Source organism: Xyrauchen texanus, chromosome 45 (genome assembly GCF_025860055.1).
Source record: "Xyrauchen texanus isolate HMW12.3.18 chromosome 45, RBS_HiC_50CHRs, whole genome shotgun sequence".
NCBI lineage: Eukaryota > Metazoa > Chordata > Actinopteri > Cypriniformes > Catostomidae > Xyrauchen > Xyrauchen texanus.
The window spans coordinates 4,830,623-4,853,885 of NC_068320.1; the positions used below are offsets into that span (position 1 = coordinate 4,830,623).

Sequence of the window (23,263 nt, forward strand, 5' to 3'; positions counted from 1 at the left end):
TTTAATAAAAAAGCAATTTCATACAGTCCAAGCCAAGTTTTTATCATTGCCACTGTTTCACCCCACTACTAACTTTATTTTCTTTTTTCTTTTTTACATTTATATTTATTGAGCTTTTCAATTTCACACAATCGGAACACAAATGTTGCAGACAGGTATGTTTACAGAGTCAGAAACAAAAATAAATTATACTATAATACAAAGCTATGAAGAAATGAAAATACACATAAATATCCAAGTGGGTGTAAGATTACAAACCTTAGTAGTATAATGGGGTCGAGATCGGGCTCTAAATTGTCCAAATAGGGGGTCTGTACTTAATCAAATTGATCTGTTTTTAAATGTATTATAAAAGGCATTGCAGAGGAATCAATTCAAGATTAACCTTATGCCTCCCTTTAATCAAAGAGTCTTTATCACTGATCCAATTCAAGATAAAAAAAAAAAAAAAAAAATCAGGCACCAAAGGTTAATATATTATAATTTCCTACTGGCAGATGTTTTAATGTGTCTGCTTGGGACACCCAACAGCAACAACACGGGGTCAAATTTAAATTATAAAAAATCTTGTCAAAACATTCCATATCACTCTGTGCCAAAGACCAATACCTCTGCAATTTACTACATGACCATATACTGTGTGTTAAAGTGCCTATTTCAGTTATACTTTTTAAGGACAAGGTGAAATAGAGGGTTTAAAAATGCCTGGGGCTGGGGGAAATATGCCACCTATGGATAATTTTATATTGTATTGCTCTTTTACGAGTGCAAAAGGATATTATTTTTAGCATGGGACCAAATTTCCTCCCATGTCTCATGATAAATACTAGTTGAAATCTCTTCTTCCTATATAGTTTTTTCCCTCTGTGTATTGACAGATTATATTAAACACATAGAACCATAAACTCCCCATAAACAACAATTTCTTAATAGAAGGTGCTTATTAAGGGTTGTATTATTTGAAATAAATTGGAGAGAAAGTTTGGGCAATTTTTTTTACTAATTCCTCAAATGACATCAACCTTTTATCTAAGAATAAGCATCCTAACCTGAACCTAAAAATGCAACCTCTGCTGCATTTAAAACCATCGTCAGAAATCCCCGGTGCAAAATCAAGAGTTAGTACAGGAGTTAAGAAGGAAAATAATTAAGATCTTCCTTCAAGACAAAAAAAACTGATCTTCATGCTTTCAGGGTATTAACTATAAAAGGGTTGTCATATATCTCTCTTATACATTTGAAACTCTTAACAAAAAGACAATCTTTTAATGAAAAAAAAGATTCAGTATCAAGCCAAATAGAAGAGATATGATTCCTAACACAATCAGACATGTATCTCAAGTGAGAACTTGACTAATATATCTTAATATATTAATCATATTACATTTTTTTAAAGAAATAATAAAAGTTAATTCAGCACAATTCATGCCAACATTTATTTTTTTGAAGAATTCCAGCTTTAATGAGTCTTTGAATTTTTTTTTACTGTCTCTAGACGGTTGCACCACATGCCATTTTTTACTTAAAGCCCCAGAAAAAATTTAAAGTGACTTTGAACTCTGTAATTGAAAGCATGTCCATCATAGAAGATGTGTATTGAAGTAATTGTTTTGTGTGAATTGAATTTGTAATTTTTGAATAATTTATTAGACACGGACAAACAAAAATGTGCCTCACATCATTGACCCTTATAAACTCAGCAAAAAAAGAAACATCCTCCTCACTTTCAACTGCTTTTCTTTCAGCAAGCTGAACATGTGTAAATATTTGTATGATCAAAGATTCAACAACTAAGACATAAACTGAACAAGTTTCACAGACATGTAACTAACATGTCGGAATAATGGAATAACGTGCATTAAGTACTGCAGTGCATCTCCTCCTCATGGACTGGACCAGATTTGCTAGTTCTTGCTCTGAGATGTTACCCCACTCTTCCACCAAGGTACTTGTAAGTTCTCAGACATTTCTGGGGGAAAGGCCCTAGCCCTCACCCTCCGATCCAACAAGTCCCAGACGTGCTCAATGGGATTTAGATCTGGGCTCTTTGCTGGCCACAGCAGAACACTGACTTTCCTGGCTTGCAGGAAATCAAGCACAGAACGAGCAGTATGGCTAGTGGCATTGTCATGCTGGAGGGTCAGGATGAGCCTGCAGATAGGGTGCCACATGAGGGAGGAGGATGTCTTCCCTGAAACACACAGCATTGAGACAACAAGCTCAGTCCGATTGGGGGGGGGGGGTTGTACGTCATGCCAGGGGCTCCCCAGGAGTGTAGAGGGATAAAGGCGGCCTTTGGCGACAGTCGAGACGAGAGAGATAATTACAGGCAGCTACTCTGTGTGTTTGTGTTTGCATGCTTTTGGTTCAGTTTGTTATTAAACTATTATTTATGTTGCCAAGCCGGTTCTCGCCTCCTCCTTTCCCTTATACCCCTTTACAAGTACCCATGGACATAGCTTCTGATTTAGCTAGGTTAATTAATTTTGTATCCAGAAAATGTACTGAAACAAGTAATCAACTCAGTAAGAGCTAGAACCGACTTCTCAGGATTGGTTAAAACACTAATACGTCATCAGCATAGAGCGTAATTTTATAACGTATATGTCCCAACTGTAAACCTGAAATAGACATTGTCAATCTAACCGCTTAAGCTAGTGGCTATATAGCAAACGCGAATAGGAATGTGACAAGGGACAACCTTGTCTGGTGCCTCTGTACATAGGAAAATAATCTGATCTAAACCCATTTGAACTGCAGAGCATGAATCTGTGTATAACACTCTAAACCACTGAACAAAATTGTCACCAAGGCCAAATTTCTCCAAACCATAAAAATATAGGACCATTCAGTGTGGTTAAACGTCTTCCCTGCGTCCAAAGAGAGCACTAAAATAATCTATTGATTTTTGTTTATAAGCCTGAATTCAGCAGGCATCTAATATTATTTGAAGAATTTCTTCCCTGTATTAATCCTGTTTGATCAACTCCAATAATAGTAGGCAGGATTTGGGGAATTTTGGAAAGCCATTTCTGATCAACATTCGTTAAAACAATTGGTCTATAAGAACAACACAAATCAGGGCTTTTACCTTTTTTTAGTATAAGAGAAATGTAAGCTTCGTTAAGGGTCAAAGTTAGTTCTTTAAATACAAAAGAATAATGTAACATATTAAGCAACGGATCAACCGGCAAATCTTGAAACAGAAAAACCCATCCAGTTCTGGCGACTTTACATTTTTTAGATCAAAAATAACACTAATAATTTCTTGTGTATTTATTGTACCGTTAAGAGCATCTATTTTTTAAATTGTTGGGAGATTAATCGGGGAATAATAATCGTTAAAGGAACAGATTTTTTGCCAATTCAACGAGCTGCAGTCAACACGCGCTGCTTGTTCATGAAGTTATGGAACTTCATGATGACAGGCCTGGGACATTGTTTGGGTACTGATTTTGGTGCCAAGGACCACGATATAGTTTGATCCAAACTGCTTTTGTTGTAATTTGCAGGTACTCTGGTAGCCACCTGATCAGTTCCTTCTGTGTCCTCGTGCAAACAAGTTGCAAATTACATCTACGTGCTCGATTCTCTAAATCATAAAAGTGCTCTGACATATGGCGCTTTTCCACTACACAGTACCAGTTCGCCTCGGCTCAACTCGACTCGACTTTGTTTGGTTTTCCACTGTGTAAAAGTTGTACCTGTACCTGCTTTCGGGTACTTTTTTTCGTACCACCTCCAGCGAGGTTCTGAGCGGGCTGAGGCGATACTAAAATGTGACGTAAAAACAATGCCGACTGCTGATTGGTCAGAGAGAATCGTCACTATTCACTGCGTCATCATTGCGCGCGCCAGATGGAGTATCCAGAATAACTCCGCCATTTTTAAATAGTTTGCACAGATATAGCCTACAAAACTATTATTATGGCACAGCGGGAGCGCCATTTACAGATGGCACTCAATGATGCAGCACATGCCCGAGAACTCGAAGCGGCTTTTAGGAGAGAGGAGATTGCTGCAATGTCGTCCTTCAACCAGGCCTTTCTGGGAACCCTGAGCCAGCTTGTCCAGGCACTGAACCGGCGGGATGCTGTTCCACCGTCCCTGGACTGAAACCCCTTCGTTTATTTTAATTAAATGTTTGCACTACATGTAACATATGTATATAGTTGGATGTGTGAATTTATATTAATATTATATTTTTTTCTGTTTGTATGCGTGTTTAAATAAAACCTTTTTGAAACTTATTACAAACAGTGTCTTTTTTTGATGGTTTGCTTTTTTACAAGGGTTTGAACAAGTATTTTCAGATTGTATGCTGTGATAACCTTTAATGAAAAACAGCAGAGACAACATATTTAATGATAATGTATTTATTTAGCAATTAAAATAACGCATCAGACCCTCTCGTACATCTCTGCCCTCCTCCTCAACACCCTGTGCCACTGCCACCACAGGCTCTGCTGCTGCAGGTGCATCCCAGTCATTGTCATAGTCCTCTCCGTGACTCTCACAAAGGTTATGCAAAGCACAGCAAGTAAGAATCATAGATTTCACAATTGTAACATCACAGTCATTTCTTTTCATGAGGCAACGCCACCTTCCCTTCAGTCTACCAAAAGCGTTTTCAACCACTACCCGTGCTCGACATATTTTCTTGTTGTAGATCTGCTGTTCTACTGTCAGCCGTCCAGTGTCAGTGAATCGGTAGCTCGGTTGAAAGCCCAAACAGACGGTCTGCCGCGGCGACTTTGCAAAGCTAAACAGATCTGAAACACATAAACCATGCACATTTTAGTACGTAATACTGGTAGCTATAAAGTTGATTAAATACTTTGCATATAGTATAGTATTTACACATATGCAAACGTTAGCTATGTTAGCATAACTTAGCCTCTTGCGTCGGCTGTGAACAACCGGATTCGTCTCGTAGTCTGAATTCTGTAGTAATTCCCAAACTCTCCTGTTTTTTTTCAGCAGTGTTTCGTTTTGCTGCCCTCAGCCTCTCATGAAACAACGTTTGTCTTCTTGCTGTGAGAAACAGCCACATCCCGAGGATCAAAAACAGCATACACTCGATTTCCTCCATTGTCCTGTGTGTGTGGGTAGCGGATGTGTGTCGCGTATAAGATTACGTCACGGCAGTTTCCTGCGGTGTCGCATTGACGACCGGGTATTATTTGTGGCGGTACTGTCTGCAATGGAAAACGGAGCGAAAAGCGAGCCGAGTCGAGGCAAGCCGAGGCGAGCTGGTACTGGTAATGGAAAAGCGCCAATAGACACATTGTACAGTAACTTCCGAAACATGTCGAATGATTTCTCTGAGTGAATATGTAAATTGTCAGATATTTGACTCTATAGTGATTCTTCCACTATTGATATGTGGCACACCACTTTTTGCTAAATAGTAATGTAAAAAAAAAAAAAAAAAAAATCAACAATGCTATAAGTTCCCAACAGTCCATAAACCAAGGGTAAAAGGATTTGTTGTGAAAGAAAATGGTACCCACCCAATTGACAATGGTCTAAACCAAGAGAAAGAGGATTTGTTGTGAAAGGAAAGGGTACCCAACCAGCTGGCTATAAGTTAACTGTACCTATCTTTATGCTGATTTAAAGGAATAAAGTGAAATTGCCCTTGTAAGCAAGAAACGTCCTTTTTGAAACCAAAGTTTACGGTAGTAAATATCTTCTTTACAAAATTCTTTACCAAATTCACAATTTGTGTGGTTTGAGCTGTTAGAGGCAGCATTTCAACTCTAGAATGTCCTTTTTTTCTCTTCCCAACTAGATCTTCCAAAAACATTTACATTAAGACATTTAAACACTTTTATGTGAAGCGACCTACAAATGAACAAAACAAGCAACTTTTCATACAAAAGTCAACAATATCTTCAGTATTGCACTGCCAAGTTTTCACAGTAAAGATGCTAGCGCAGAAGAAAGAGAAAAAGTTTTGTTAAAAAGAGCACTTCGTTTTAATTGGTTATGTGCTTGTGGAACATATCAGCATTCAAGAAACAGCTGAAAACACATATGTTATCAGCATATCGTGTGGAGTTAAGAAGCTCATTCCAAACAGAGGACTAGCGAGAGTAAATGATCGTGAAGTGGCCTTTGTGCCTCTTTGCGAAAGGACCACCAGGCACCGCTCATTCATTGACCGAAGAGAGCGAGTTGAGACATAGACCTGGAGGAGTGAATTGAAGAGGGAGCTGTTCCATTAGCTGTTCTGAAGTGAATTTGATGTGGGCAACTACTGGCACCCAGTGGAGTGAAATCAAGAACGGGGTGATGTGAACCCTCTTTGGCTGACTGAAGACCAGATAATCATGCTTACTGGGAGACTGGCCAAAATGGCATTACAGTAATCCAGCCTTGAAATTACCAGAGATTGGATCAGGAGCCATGTAGCATATTCAGACAGGAAAGGTCTGATTTCCCTGATGTTGTGAAGCAAACCTGCAAGACTGACCAGTTGATGAGGTGTTGGTATTGAAGTTAAGCTGGTCATTCAGCACCACCAGGTTCTGGGCTGTCCTGGTTGGTGCAAGTGTAGTTGAACAAAGATGAATAGAGAGGTTGTGATCTACAGACAGTTGGCTGGGATCAGGGAGTCCTGTTTTGGCAAGGTTGAGCTGAAGGGGACATTCCTTCATCTAGGCAGAGATCTTAGAGAACAGCAGGAAGAGTTGCATATCATCTGCATAGCAGTGGTAGGAAAAACCATGTGCCTTAATGATAAGTCTGAGTTATGTAGTAAAATAAGCCTTTTACACTCCATTCCCTGTGGCAGTGCCATGTTACCCTGAATCTTTTTACATTCCAAAATCCATAATGGTACAGTGGGTACGGAAAGTATTCAGACCCCCTTAAATTTTCACTTTGTATATTGCAGCCATTTGCTAAAATCATTTAAGTTAATTTTTTTTTCCTCATTATTGTACACACAGCACCCCATATTGACAGAAAAACTCAGAATTGTTGACATTTTTGCACATATATTAAAAAAGAAAAACTGAAATATCACATGGTCCTAAGTATTCAGACCCTTTGCTGTGACACTCATATATTTAACTCAGGTGCTGTCCATTTCTTCTGATCATCCTTTAGATGGTTCTACACCTTCAATTGAGTCCAGCTGTGTTTGATTATACTGATTGGACTTGATTAGGAAAGCCACACACCTGTCTATATAAGACCTTACAGCTCACAGTGCATGTCAGAGCAAATGAGAATCATGAGGTCAAAGGAACTGCCTGAAGAGCTCAGAGACAGAATTGTGGCAAGGCACAGATCTGGCCAAGGTTTCAAAAAATTTCTGCTGCCCTTAAGGTTCATAAGAGCACAGTGGCCTCCATAATCCTTAAATGGAAGACGTTTGGGATGACCAGAACCCTTCCTAGAGCTGGCCGTCCGGCCAAACTGAGCTATCGGGGGAGAAGAGCCTTGGTGAGAGCGGTAAAGAAGAACCCAAAGATCACTGTGGCTGAGCTCCAGAGATGCAGTCGGGAGATGGGAGAAAGTTGTAGTAAGTCAACCATCACTGCAGCCATCCACCAGTCGGGGCTTTATGGCAGAGTGGCCCAACGGAAGCCTCTCCTCAGTGCAAGACACATGAAAGCCCGCATGGAGTTTGCTAAAAAACACCTGAAGGACTCCAAGATGGTGATAAATAAGATTCTCTGGTCTGATGAGACCAAGATAGAACTTTTTGGCCTTAATTCTAAGCGGTATGTGTGGAGAAAACCAGGCACTGCTCATCACCTGTCCAATACAGTCTCAACAGTGAAGCATGGTGGTGGCAGCATCATACTGTGGGGATGTTTTTCAGCTGCTGTGACAGGACGACTGGTTGCAATCGAGGGAAAGATGAATGCGGCCAAGTACAGGGATATCCTGGACGAAAACCTTCTCCAGAGTGCTCTGGACCTCAGACTGGGCCGAAGGTTCACCTTCCAACAAGACAATGACCCTAAGCACACCGCTAAAATAACAAGACCTGAAAATGGCTGTCCACCAACGTTTACCATCCAACCTGACAGAACTGGAGAGGATCTGCAAGGAGGAATGGCAGAGGATACCCAAATCCAGATATTAAAAACTTGTTGCATCTTTCCCAAAAAGACTCATGGCTGTATTAGATCAAAAGGGTGCTTCTACTAAATACTTAACAAAGGGTCTGAATACTTAGGACCATGTGATATTTCAGTTTTCTTTTTTAATAAATGTGCAAAAATGTCAACCATTCTGTGTTTTTTCTGTCAATATGGGGTGCTGTGTGTACAATAATGAGGAAAAAAAATGAACTTAAATGATTTTAGCAAATGGCTGCAATATAACAAAGAGTGAAAAATTTAAGGGGGTCTGAATACTTTCCGTACACACTGTATACTAGAGACTAGTATCTGAAGTTACTAAACCAGGTATGTGAATGGTCAGGCTGTGACAGAACTGTCACATATTACAGCATGTAAAGAAAAGAATATCCCAGTAGCATTCTGAGGAAATGCTTTTAGCATATTTGATTCGCAATAGCTTGCAAATATTATTTTTGGAGCTAAATCAGAATACATAAGAACCCAACCTGCGGGAAAATCCAACTAAAAACATGGCTTTCACATGTTGGATGTATATGGTTTGTAGCTGGCCATGGCAGTTTTAAAGGAAAAGTTCAGACATAAATGACAATTTTAACATTTTACTCATGTCATTCCAAACCATTCTCTGCCTATCATGGATGAGAGGAACTACTTAAAAAGTTTGCAAAACAACCATGAAATCAGAGTATAAAAGTGGCCTTTGCAATGCAAAATTGCGAAGCTTATGAGATTTCTTTGAACAGCGTGTCTGTGACAGCCTGGCATAGTGCGATGTTTCACCATGAAACAGGAAGTTGTTGTAACTCAAACAATGTCCAATCTGCCCCAAACTTCACATGCCAATACTAAGTTATAGTCATAGTCACCTACTGGCAACAGGTAGTGACATGTTTTGATGTATAGTTATAAAAGTCATATTTGTTGTCAAGTAATAAGTGTCTTACCTCAGGAAAAATTTATTTTCCAGTCAGACGCAGCTGAAGTAGGCCTACTAAACTGCCTGAGAAAAATGTGTTATCTTGTTTAAATATCTGCTGTGATATAAGATTCTGCCAGGCTATATGTCAGTATCATTATTCGGATGTTATTTCTGTATCTTTGATAAAATTTGTTGTGAAATAAAAAATCTTTACCTCCTCAACTCTCCTGTCCTCTCAAAATTACATACAAATACATGACCTGAAGAATGAAATGCATTATAACATAAAAAGTGCTACAAAAATCGAATGCCATTCCCGTGGCACAACAGCCCAAAAGTGCACCAGGGTGCGATGGCCCGTTCATCGCTGCTTGCAGCTTTAATGTAAAATTTAATTGTTTAAAGTACGTTTTCTGCAACTAATTTATTTGTAATTTAATGGTTAAATTTTAAATCTTAAAATGTATGGTGTGTCCAATTTTTTGGATGATGCTTATGATGTTAATTTCTGAAAACAGGCACATTGAGTTTAGCAGTCCTAGCTGTGTCCTGGCTGCCCTTTTTTTGTACAAAATAACAAAAAGTACAATTAAAGTATCATACAATTAGTCGAGATGTATTGTGTCAGGTTTGTCGTCAATAGTAAGACACAAAAACCAGTGACATTTCATGCCATTAGCTGGGTTTCAACAAAGAATATTAAGCCCAAGACGGAGCACTTGTATTAAAATGAATGGAGAAAAGGAAGTCCCATCTTACAGGTAAAAGAACCAATCACCTTGTAGAAACAGACATTGTCTGTCAGTCAACTCGAGAATGCACATTAGATGGACCAGCCTGAATACGTTCTTTTTTTTTTTGCGAGAATCTGTGCTAAAGAAGCACAATTTATGATTCTGTTGTAGTCATATTTTCCTGCTGATTTGAAATATGTTCTTTGATTGTAATCTTGACCAACCATTTTAGAGATTTTGGAGCTGCATTTATGCTGCTTGTATCCATACAAGATAGCTGCCAGGGAGCGTTCCAAATATGGCCGCTGAGTGGACTGACTTGCCTTAAAAGAAACTTTGGTTTCAACTTCCATTTTCATTTATTTTTAGCGCCAATTTCCCCAGAAGTGACAATTTTGTTCTAGCTGATTTACTTGCAAATTGTTTTTGTGATATTCTGATTTTCCATGTAAACTCGATTCTTAAATTGTATTGAAACATGACTTTTGACAACTAATGCTCTATATTTGAATGTACGCAAATACGAGCTTTGTGAGCTTCCACAAAGAGGAACATTCTCACAACTTCTGATTCTTACGGAGTTATCGAATGCAATAGACTTGGAATAAAGTACATGAGACACATAGACTGTTATTGAAGGGTTTTTTGTTTGTTTTGGATCACCGTGGTGGTGGCGTAGTGGTTAAAGCACAGGGCTGTTAATCAGAAGGTCACAGGTTAATCAGAAGGTCATTGGTTCTAACCCCACAGCCACCACCATTGTGTCCTTGAGCAAGGCACTTAACTCCAGATTGTTCCGGGGGGATTGTCCCTGTAATAATTGCACTGTAAGTCGCTTTGGATAAAAGCGTCTGCCAAATGCATAAATGTAAATGTAAATCTTGACCGCCCCTGATCAATTTATTCTTTCTCATATGTTAGTAGTGGGGGCTTCAAGGAAAAAAGGTTGGGAACCACTGCTCCATAACACACAAATAACTGGTCAGATATTCTGTGTGCAGCACTCGCACAGGGCATAACAAATGTAAGGACTTCTCCTCGTCTGAATTAAATGGAGAGCTTGAAGGTGAACTAACTGCACTCTGAAGGGCGTGGTTAAAATTAGGCACATAGCTTTTTCTGGGTTTGACAGTGGCTTTTGAAAGACCCGGACCAAACTCCAGACATTAACTGTCGACCGACAGTGCTTACAAATCCCCAACCAGTTTAATTGAGACCAGAGCCAGCAGTAATGCGGATTTAAGAGAAGGCACACGCAATTCAACAGCATCCAGAGGCTCGAGGGGAGGCTCCACAAGCACTTTTAGGACCAAAGACAGGTCCCAAGTTGGAACTGTAGCCGAGCAAGGGGGATTTAACCATCTCGCTCCCTTAAGGTGCGTACACACTGCCAGCGACTTTGTCGCTGCAGGTCGCCAGTGGCTGGCGGTGAAGTCGCTAGTGGGTGTTCCCACTACTGGTTGCCTAGTAACGTTTATAAATGACATTCACGGATGTCATTCCATTGCTGTTGACAGCGAATCTCTTTTCTTGCCTCTAAAAACAAACATTTTGGAGGGAAAAGACTAAATATAAATGGAATCAGTACATAAAATGCTTTATATCAAAGATGAATGAGAAACCAGGCGTGCTGTTTGCCAGAGCGGCTGTTTATCTGTGGCGAAAATGCAAATGCCGGTCTGTCTGGGTCCATAAAATCCCTGCGATCTCAGATACACCTTTCCACGCAGTATTTTTCTTAAAAATGTCCTTGTACGTGGGAAGAGACATATCATAGAGCACTGGAAAATTTCTAACAGCAAGAATTAGCCTTTCATCCATCTTTCCGTTACTGCAGGAGCTGAGAGAGAGAGAGAGAGAGAAGGATCACGTGAGCTCTCCCGTCATCTCTCCTATTGGCTGTCGCTTCCGTTAGTCGCTCAAGTTGAACTTTTCTCAACTTTGTCGCGTCGCTGGACACGCCCACATCTAGCGCCAACGGTCGCGACAGCTTGTGTCGCCGGAAGTCGCTGTGCTCGCATTGAAAATGAATGGTATTGAGTCGCTGTCGCGCGCAGTGTGTACGCACCTTTAAAGATCTTTTTGCGCGTGATATGCAGATATAGTTGCCACATATAATAATAATAATAATAATAATAAATAATAATAATAAAGGTTTATTCGGTTACTAAACATAAAACAGAATGTATATACAACAAATTAATTACAAAGAAGGTAACCGAACAGGTGTAGGCTGAAGCCATGGCTCATTACGCCTACCCTATTTTCAAAACAACAAATACCCATCAAAATTTGAACATAAACAATATACACGTATAAACGTATGTCTACATACCCACATTCCTATACTCCTATGCATACATATATACATACATACATTCAAACCTCTGCACTTGATTACAAATATTTATTTATTACTTATGTTATTAAAATTTAAGCACAACAATGATACATAAACTTATCTTAGACAATTTTTCTTAAGCATCCGAATATTTGTCACAAATTAGGATTTTAAACTGTTTTTTAAAGTAATGAATGGAATTGCTCCTTAAGATCATCAGTGAGACCATTCCACAAATCAACCCCTTTTACCGAGATGGTGTTCATTTTAAAGTTTGTTCTGACCATCTGTTTTTTAAACATGTTTTCTCCTCTTAGGTTATATTTCTGTTCCCTGTTTTCAAACAAACATAGTATATTTCCAGGGACTATTTTCCTATTAACTTTGAACATAAAGATGCCAGTATTCAGACTGACTAAATCGGAAAATTGTATTGCTTTAAATTTACAGAATATAGAATTTGTAGATTCATTATAGGGGGAATGATTGACTATCCTTATAGCTTTTTTTGTAAAATAAAAATAGGTTTTGTGTTTGTGGTGTAGGCGTGCCCCCATATTTCAACACAGTAAGAAAAATATGTCACAATAAGAGAACAATACAGAATATGCAAAGAAGGTGTATTTAAAAAAATACTTGGTTTTATGTAATATAGCTATTGTTTTAGACAGTTTTGATTGAACATGAGCGATGTGAGGTTTCCAGGATAGTTTATGATCTAATATTATTCCAAGAAATTTGTTTTCATTTACCCTTTCTAGTTCCACATCATCAATCTTTAAGCTCTTGCTGGTTTTAATTTGTCGATTACTAAATATAATATATTTAGTTTTACTTAAATTAAAGGATAGTTTATTTCAGTCAAACCATTGCTTAATTCTGGATAGTTCTCTGGTCACATCAATAATTAATTGGTGAAGATTTTCCCCAGATACATACAGTGTTGTGTCATCTGCAAATAATACACATTTTAACAAATCGGATACCTTACAGATATCATTAATATATAAAATAAACAACTTGGGACCAATCAAAGAACCCTGTGGCACCCCACAAGGTACTTTATGCATTTCTGATTGATGCTCATTAAAATGAACATACTGATGTCTATTATCAAGATAGCTTTCTAACCAAGAGTAAGCATGGCCTCTAAAACTATACAGCTCTAGTTTATTCATTAACAATTTATGGTCTATGGTATCAAAGGCTATTTTGAGGTCGACAAAAACACCCAAAGTAAAATACTTTTTGTTTAATGCAGATGCTATATAATCAACTAATTTAATAACTGCCATTGAAGTCGATCGACCACTTCTGAATCCATATTGCTCATCACTAAATATCATGCATTTTTCTATTAAACTATCAAGCTTCTTCAAAAAAAAGTTTTTCCAGTATTTTTGAAAATTGAGATAATAATGAAATTGGTCTATAGTTTGAGTATAAATGACTATCACCACTCTTGTAAATTGGTATAATTTTTGCAATTTTCATCTGATCTGGAAACACTCCAGATTTAAAGGACAAATTCAAGATATAAGTCAGGGGTTCTAATATTAAATGGATTATATTTTTAACTAGTTTCATATCAATATCTGTCCAATCGGTTGACCTTTTATTTTTAAAACCATTCACAATCTCCAGTATTTCATTTTTGGTAATGTCAGACACATACATCGAGGAAAAGTTCCTACTGATATTTTCACAACTCTTTATATTTTTACTTTTTGATTTAATAATATCTTTTGCCAAATTGAAACCAACATTAACAAAATAATCATTGAATTAATTTACTATCTCCTTTGGATTTCTAATAGGAACTTCATTATCATTTATGAAATAACTTGGACGCTCTCCTTTTGTTATTCATTTTTTTATATAATTTTGTTTATTTTTATATATATTTTTTTTTTATTGTATTTTTTTTAATTACAAACAAAAGAATACATATATAAACACATACATAAATGTCGAATCCTGTATAATATAAAAACAGAACAAAAAGAACCCAAAAACAAACAGAAAAAAAACAAACAAAAATGGGGTACAGTGCAGTCTAGTGGCACCTTTACATCATTAGTGTTTTATTTCCAGTAATAATCTATGTTTTCATCTGTTATATAATTACTCAATTTCCTACAAATTCCTTCCATCTCTTCCATAACAGAGCCCCTTTTTGTTTTTTTAATCTCAAAGAAAAGGTAAGGATTTCCATCCTATATATTTCACTAACAATTGCTTTCCAGTCTTCTATAGTGGGTGAGGTAGGTTGAAGCCATTTACGGGTAAGAGCCTTTTTAGCTGCCACCAGGAATATTCTCCATAGGTATATATAATCGGTTTCTTGTAAATCCAGATTTCCCAGAAAGAAGGTATACCATTGGAATGGAATTTTCATCCTTAATATAGCCTCTACAGTCCTGTGAACATCCTTCCAAAATAAGTGAATGACTGGACACGCCCAGAATATGTGGTGGTGATTTGTGGTGGTGATTTGCTACTTCTTACAGTGTCTCCAACATCCTGATCCTACTTCACTATGGCTCTTTTGAGCAGGTGAAATAAAAAATCTACTTATATTTTTCCAGGCGAATAGCCTCCATTGATGGGAGCCCGTAGTTTTCCATTGGTATTTACATGTTTCTAACCAAGCCTCTTCTGATATAGTGATGTTTACTTCTTTCTCCCATTTAATTCTGATATAGGAGGTAGATTCTGGTCTATGGTTTTGAAGACAATGATAAAGTTTAGAAATAACCTTACTAATTGTAGTAGCCTTAAATGTGGACAAGAGTATCTTCACAAAATCATTTTGTTCCCAATTCCCGGTTTTATTTACTGTTGTGTTGAAGTGGTGTCTTATTTGAAAATATCTGTATAAATCATGATTACTCGCTTCAAACCGATTCTTAAATTCTTGAAAGGTTAAGAAAATATTGTTGTTTGTGATAGAATAGTACGACGTAACTCCTTTCTTAATCCATTTCTTAAAAACTTCGTCTAAAGTATTGGGGGTAAATTCTGTATCATATGCACACCATCTAATTATTTTCAAAGTGTCTTTCAATTCACATTTTTTAATTATTGTGGCCCATATTTCTAGTGTGGTAGTAATCCATGGATATTCTTTACTTATATGGGCTCTTAGTAGTTTATCATCTGCAATTACTGCTTGGATTGGTACTTTAGAGAAAAAGAAAAGTTCAATTTGTTTCCATCTAGCTTTATAGCTTGGATTGCACCAGCAAACTATGGCTCTTAACTGGGCAGCTATGTAATAGTCTTTTAAGGAGGGGAGGGCTAAGCCACCTCTTTCTTTAGGTATCTGGAGTGTTTTATATCGAATTCTTGATTTTTTACCTTTCCAAATAAACCTCATAATCCATTTATCCCAATGTTTAAATTGTTCTTCTGAAACCTTTACTGGAAGTGTCTGAAAAAGATATAGAAGCCTCGGGAGCATTTTCCTTTTAATAATATCCACTCTCTCCCCCAAATTCAAAAAAGGGATAACACTCCACCTCTGGATATCTGCGTGAAGCTTACTATTTAAATGTCTATAATTTACATCTAGCAGGGTGTTAGTATCTTTTGGCAGGTTGATTCCCAGATATTTAATTACATCTACATTATAATTTATCCTATATTTGGTCCTTATTTCTTCAGATGGAATAAAATTATAGCAAATGACTTGTGTTTTTTTAACATTTAGTCTGTATCCTGATAGAGTGCTAAATTTATCTAGTGTTGACATAAGGGTTGTAAATGATATTGCCGGGTCTCTCAAGTATATCATAACATCATCTGCAAATAGCGATATTTTATGTTCATCTTCTCCCATCTTTATCCCGCTAATATAATGATTTTGCCGTATCCATTGACTAAGGGGTTCAATGTAGAGGGCAAAAAGGAGGGGGGAGAGAGGGCACCCCTGTCTTGTGCCTCTCTCCAGATTAAAAAAATTATAGATAGACTCCCGTTTACTTTAATTCTGGCTCGTGGTCTCGAATATATTAATTGTATGGCTTTAATAATGTTTTCATGAAAACCAAATATTTCTAGTGTTCTATATAGGTATGCCCATCTGACCGAATCAAAGGCTTTTTCGGCATCTAGACTCACTATCATTGCTGGCATGTTACTCTCTTGAATGTGTTTCATTATGTGTAGGTTGCGTCTAACATTGTCCTGTGTTTGTCTTTGTTGAATGAATCCTGTCTGATCGTTGTGGATGAGTTCTGGAAGTAATTGTTCTATCCTCCTAGTCAATATTGCTGTGTATAACTTATAATCGACATTCAAAACTGAGATGGGCCTATACGAAGCGCATTCTAATTTATCTTTTCCTTCCTTAGGAATTGGAGAGATAATCGCTTCATTCCATGAAATGGGAATCTCGCTTCCATGAAATGTAGCATTACAGGCTGGAAGGAGAATAGGGACAAGTTGTTCCCTGAATTTCTTGTACCATTCAGCTGTAAACCCATCTGTGCCTGGTGATTTATTTAGTTTTAATTTAATGATCTCTGTTGACAGTTCTTGTGACGTTATGTCCTTTATTAAACTTTCATTTTGTTCTTCTGTTAATTTGGGTAATTTTAATGAACTCAGAAATGCATTAATATCCGATTCTTGACTAGATATATTTTCTGTATATAATTTTTTATAAAACATTTCAAATTGTTCATGAATTTCTGTTAATCTAAATTTAGTCTTTTTCATTTTAGGATCTCTAATTTTATAAATTGTGTTGTCAGCTTGTTGTTTACGGAGTTTACACGCTAGACGTTTTAATGATTTACTTCCAGCTTCGTAATAGCGTTGTTTCAGAAATGTGAGATTCTTTTCTATTTCTGCATTATGTACCTCTGTGATTTCTTCTTTTACTTTTCCAATCTCTTGCATTAAGCCTGGTCTATGCGCTTGTGTACTTTTATGTTCCCTTTCCAGCTCTTTTAGTTGTACTTGTAGTTTAATGAGCTTCTCCTGTCTTAATTTCTTACCTAATGCTGTTTCTACAATTATTTTTCCTCTCATGACTGCTTTGCAGGCATCCCACAGAACTGCTGGGGAAACTTCTCCATTGTCATTCTCCTCTAGATAGTATTTAATTTCAGTTTTCATCCGTTCTATGAACTGTTCATTATTTAGAATACTAGAGTTTAGTCTCCATAATGTATTTCTATGAATTTTATTTAGACTCACCGAGGCATATACTGGTGCATGATCGGAGAGGTCCATTGTTCCTATGCTACATTTGTTTATCTTATGTCTATCTTTTCTGAACAGAAATAGATAGTCTATTCTCGAGTATTTGGAGTGTGCATACGAGTAGTGAGTATAATCTCGTCCTTTAGGAAAAAAATCCCTCCAAAGGTCTATCAATCCTACATCTCTTAATAGAGCTTTAAATTTCCTTGCTGTAGAAGTTATCAGTTTCTCTTTTGTAGAGGTATCCATTTTCGAGTTGAAAATTATATTAAAGTCTCCACCGCAAATTAAGGTTCCTTGTGACTCAATTGAGATCATATCAAAGATTTTTTGATAAAACTTAAATCTGCTACCTGGGGGGACATAAACATTAAGAAATGTAACTGGAGCCCCTTCAATTTGTCCTTTGATTAAAATATAGCGTCCTTCTTTATCCTTAACTTCAGTCTGATGGTCATACCTAAGCTTGTTTGATATTAAAATAGCCACTCCCCCTTTTTCACCCTTTTGTTCTCCAGTCTTTTCATCGCGTCCTGGAACTTTCTTTTGTTTCGCCCTTGTTTCCATTCCTGCCCCACACTCCATTGTAGTGTTTTATATAAAGATTAACTGAATATTTAAATATTTCGGGGGCTTTTACAAATATCTGTTGGGAGAGCAATTCCCTCACGCTGCCATCAGTGTTCGCGCGCTACCGGAAGTCTATATAATTTTGTTTAATATTTTCCAAGTTCCTTGCATATTTTGCTTTTGTTGTTCTAGGAGGGTATGAAAATATTGTTTTTTACTATTTCGGATAATACTTCCCAATTTTTATATTTTTTGTATTTTTCTTCCGACTCAATAGTCCTTTGTTTTTACAAATTTCACATATAGTGTATTCTTCTTTTTACATGCATTTTCAATACCTTTTGTTATCCATGGCTTTTTTGCTGATTTATTTTCTTGGTTGTGAATGATCTTCATAGGGCAATTGATATTATACAACTCAATAAATCTATACAAAAAAGTATCGTATGCCACATTTGCATCACTTTCTGCATAAATATCAGACCAGTTTTGATTACTGAGTTCCTTTTTAAATTCTTCAATATTTTTGGCCGTACATCTTCTTATGAATTTGAGCGTTGATGGATTGATCTCTGTGTCCAATCGCTTTTGAAGAAATGTGAGCACTTTAGATATGTTCACTGTGTCTTTGCCATATGAAAAGCACCAATTAGTGAACATATTCCATTTTAGTGCATAAAGGTGTCTAGTAGATGGTGATTTAGCCTGCAAAACTGAGTCCCATTTAGCACGCTCCATTCAGGGACCACACATGCAGGTTCCACAGCTTGGGCTGGGGATGCCAGATTGTGCCCTGCGCTTGAAAGAGGAGATCCCTCTTCAGCTGCATTTCCCGTGGAGGGCCATCCAGAATCTCTATAATTTCCAGAAACCAGGACTGATTGGGCCACTTCGGCGCAATTCGTTTCCTTATCCGCTGGGACTTTCCATATGACAGAGTGAAGGAGTCAATCCAGGGGAAATATAGGCCATTGTATCCACTCCTAACAGAGTCCCCAAAGGGGACAGTATCCATTCTATCCATGTATTCAGTACATTTAATGAATAGTAACATTAATACAGTTAATAATGGCCATAAAATAAAATACCACAGTATAAAATGAAAACAAAATAGATCAGATTAGATATTTTTTATACTATACTTCACTTTTCAGTCCTGCTGTGGCCAGGTGTGGCCTACTTCCCTAAAAATCTAATTTTTATTACAAACTCTCCTTGGGCTAGTAATAAATGAAAATAAACAGGCCTACCTTGTTCCGAACGTGTTTTTGTATGTGAATGCTCTGTTTTCCTATATAAACACTTGCTGGTTAGATATCTTTGACTGTTGCAACATGTCTCACTGTTTCTTCAGCATCTCGTGCAGAACTGCATGCCAAAACTGTATGTTTAATGTTATAGTACTATTACAAATGCTTCCTACGATGCTTGAAGACTATTGCAATAATACTTGCTTAACCTTTTCATACATATGTGATGGTTAATAATTGGGCCCCACAGTGTAGCATCACACATGTGTTTCTGCAACAGCCAGTTATGTTACAAGCTGCCAGATTCAAATTGGCTTTCGCGCAGACACAGGCTACGCTGGTCAAGCATCTGTCATTTATATTCGCTCAAACAGTTACTCATACAGTCTTTTAAACCACAGAATATGTTTATTTTATATACAAACATCCAACTCGTCACCAAAGTACCATTTGTAAAAAGTTTACAGCTTTTATACGCACAGTCAATACATCAAACGTGATCTTCCTCCAATACGTGCTGCCATTTGTTTACATTAGAAGCGGTTTTCATTTGTAAAACAAACAGCTACTCAGAGTATTTTCAAGCACATAATATGTTTATTTACAGTGGGTTTAAATGGGAAAGGAGGAGGTGGGAACTGGCTGAACAGTCAAATATTTAATGTAAAATTAAAACAAAGACACAAAACACAAATGCACACACGGCAGCTGCGTGTGTCTCTCTCTCTCTCTCTGCCGCATCCGGCTGTCTTTATCCCTCTCCTTGGCTGATTAGCCTGATTGGGGGTCGGGCATGCATAGTCATGGCCCGGCCCCACCCTCCTCCTCGTCACAGTAACAAACAGCCTAATTGTCACCAAAGTACCACGATGACAGTTCACATCTTGTATATGCACAGCCTTCATATCTAAACACGATCTTCCCATGCACGCAGCCATGTTTGCTTATTATTAGGTGCAGATGCACTTTTCGTTCACACAAACAGCAACTCAAACAGTCTTTTCAGGCATGTAATACATTGTTTTCTGAAACAGACTATCACAAAAGCACCACAACAACAGTTTAAGGCTCATATACTCACAGAGAAAACATGCTGATCGAGCGTGGTTATCCGATGCATGCAGCCAAGTCTGTTTACATTAGCGCTTATCACACATACACACACAATGTCTGAGAAGTCAAACATAGGTAATTGGAGAGCTGATATTATATGTTCATTTGTTTTTTACAGCTATAAAAATGAAATAAAGCATACACTACATCAGACATAACCCACTTGTTCACATGTTTACTATATTATATACAGTAATTTTGTTTGACAAGAAATCAAAAATGTAAATAAAATTTAAAAGCAAATACTCATCCACTCTACCTCCCAATACCGGCTTTGCAGTGTCACATGCAAAAATAACTCACTCCAGGGGGCACTGAAGGAAAGGTTACTTATGAAAAGGTTAAAGAATAAATTATAAAGCGAGTGAAGGTCCGGGGTCTTGTTTGGGTTTCAAACCTGATGGGATCGGTCTGATCACACGGTCTGGGTTATGGGTCGGTTTTGGTTTTCTTTTTAAGGCCCGTGCAGACCTCTATTTTCTGGCTGCTAGGGTGTTCTGGCTGTTTATAAGCAATGCTCTGCAGTTGGTAGGGTGTTCTGAGTGTTTTATATGACAAAACACTAAACACAGCACTCAAATATCCCCACCTACTGTTCAAGCTGCTCTACATCAGTGGTGTCAAACACATTTAAGAGTCCAATACGAGCCCCTCGATATCCGGCTCTTATGGTCTCGCGCATACCCACAAATTCATGCTTTTCTGATGAGAATGGTGGCCTGTTATGCAAATTTAGAGATTTTCCATTTGGCCATGAGCTCCTTTGATAGAGTATGGGGGACTTACAAAGGGGATTTTCATTGGCTGGGTTTTGCACAGAGCTTCACCACACTTGAAGCATGAGAATATTGAAGGAACCTTGATTTGAATGTGTGTTCATCAAAAGAAACCAATGGAAATGTACTGTATGTGAGTGAGTGTTTTTTGCTTTGTGTACAGTACATGTGTAACCCCCACTATTTTTTGTTGCTAGGATATACCATTTCAGCTTCCTCTGAAGAAGTGCTCTGTGGTGGGCAATGGAGGTGTCCTGAAACACAGCAGCTGTGGAGGTGAAATTGACCAGGCTGACTTTATCATGAGGTGAGAGAGACTGTACAAATCTCTGCTTGTTCTGAAGACCTGGATGGACTGAAATGACAGATGTGAATAGCTGTGTTAAGATATTTATTGAATAAGGGTCAAGTTTTGTTTTTTACTTGTTAGAGCCACTGTAGGAGATTATGTCCAGTATACTGAACATAAAATGCCATTTGCAACACATTAAAGTAAAAAATAAAAATTCACTGGGATTTGATTGGATGATTAGATTTGAACAGTGAACACATGTTGGCTATGGCATTACTATTGCTCATACATCACATTATACACTATACATTTTTAGTATTAGCATAATATGTGCCACAATTTTTGTCATATTTAGAGACCAGAATATCATGCGCCAGTAAGCAACCACCCAGAACTCTTTAGCAACCCAAAATGCTGAAAAACACAGCAAACACGTAGCAACACACTAAAAAACACTTTGAACACTTAAGCAACCAGGCAGCAACACACCCAGAATGCCCTAACATTCACCTCTGACAATCACCCAGAACACTGAAGCAACTGCATCGCAACATCCAAAGAAAAAACTCTCCAAAATCTTAGCAAATGCATTGCAACATGCTAAAAAAAAAAAACACTTCAAAAACCTTTGCAGCGCACCCTAGCAATGCCCTTACAATCAGTCAGAACACCCTAGCAACTGCATCACAGCATGCTAATAGAACACTTAAGCAATGTACCCAGAGCAACCTAGCAACCCCAAAACACCCCAGCAACCGCATTGCAGCATGCAAAATAAAACATTAAGAAAACTTTAGCAAACGAATAGCAACATGGAACACTTGGAACACCTTAGCAACAGACCCAGAGCACCCTACTAAACACCTTGCAAATGCCCTAACAACCACCCAGAACACCCTAGCGACACTTAGTAATGCCCTAACAAACACACTGAACACCATAACAACTGCATCGCAGCATGCTTAACGACACTCTGAACACCTAGCTATGTCAATCATCCTAGCATTGTGGCAACAAGTTTTGCACAAGCAAACACCACACACATTTTCTTTATAAAACATAAAAATCTAGTTGGTTAATATTATTAAAATTTTCCTATGTTGCCTTTGTGTAATCCACAAAAGAATTTGTTTCAGAGGCAGAAAAATGTATTGCATTTTTGATGAACCATTATGAAAGCAATCATAATGTTGTCTTAACAATAATTTTCTTTCAGTTTGCTGTAGTGTACTTTTTCTTCTCCTACTCTCTACTAGATGTAATCTTCCTCCACTGTCTAAAGAGTATACTGCTGACGTAGGTACCAGAACACACCTGGTGACAGCTAATCCTAGCATCATTGAAAAAAGGTACAAATCTTCTGACTTCATTTTTATTTTGCATTTTATTCATTCATTCACTGGCTGTACTGGATTTTATTGCATTTGGTTTACATTTTAGGCACAAAAACTCTCGAATTAATGAAATGATGCAATAGATAAATAATATAGAAGCTGTGAACACATTATTACTTTTTAGAATAGTATGTAATGTGCTGATATCTCATATTTGATAATGTGTTTTCTCTTAATGCTAATTACATATTAATATTTAATATGTACAGTGCATCCGGAAAGTATTCACAGCGCTTCACTTTTTCCACATTTTGTTATGTTACAGCCTTATTCCAAAATGGATTAAATTCATTATTTTCCTCAAAATTCTACAAACAATACCCCATAATGACAACATGAGAGGCGTTTGTTTTGAAATCTTTGCAAATGTATAAAAAAAAAAGAAAAAAAAAAAAAACATATTTACATAATATATTCACAGCCTTTGCCATGACACTCAAAATTGAGCTCAGGTGCATCCTGTTTCCACTGATCATCCTTGAGATGTTTCTACAACTTGCTTGGAGTCCACCTGTGGTAAATCCAGTTGATTGGACATGATTTGGAAAGGCACACACC

The 23,263-nt window shown here is 37.5% G+C and overlaps 1 protein-coding gene across 1 annotated transcript in view; it reads left to right on the forward strand.

Annotated features, from left to right (window-relative positions):
- The window catches only part of LOC127637191 (alpha-N-acetylneuraminide alpha-2,8-sialyltransferase-like), a 55,542-nt gene that overhangs the window by 24,745 nt on the left and 7,534 nt on the right, over positions 1–23,263 (forward strand). The window contains exons 3-4 of the mRNA XM_052118137.1: positions 21,217–21,326; positions 22,568–22,660. Of these exons, the coding sequence (XP_051974097.1) occupies positions 21,217–21,326; positions 22,568–22,660 (203 nt within the window). The remainder of the gene's footprint in view (positions 1–21,216; positions 21,327–22,567; positions 22,661–23,263) is intronic.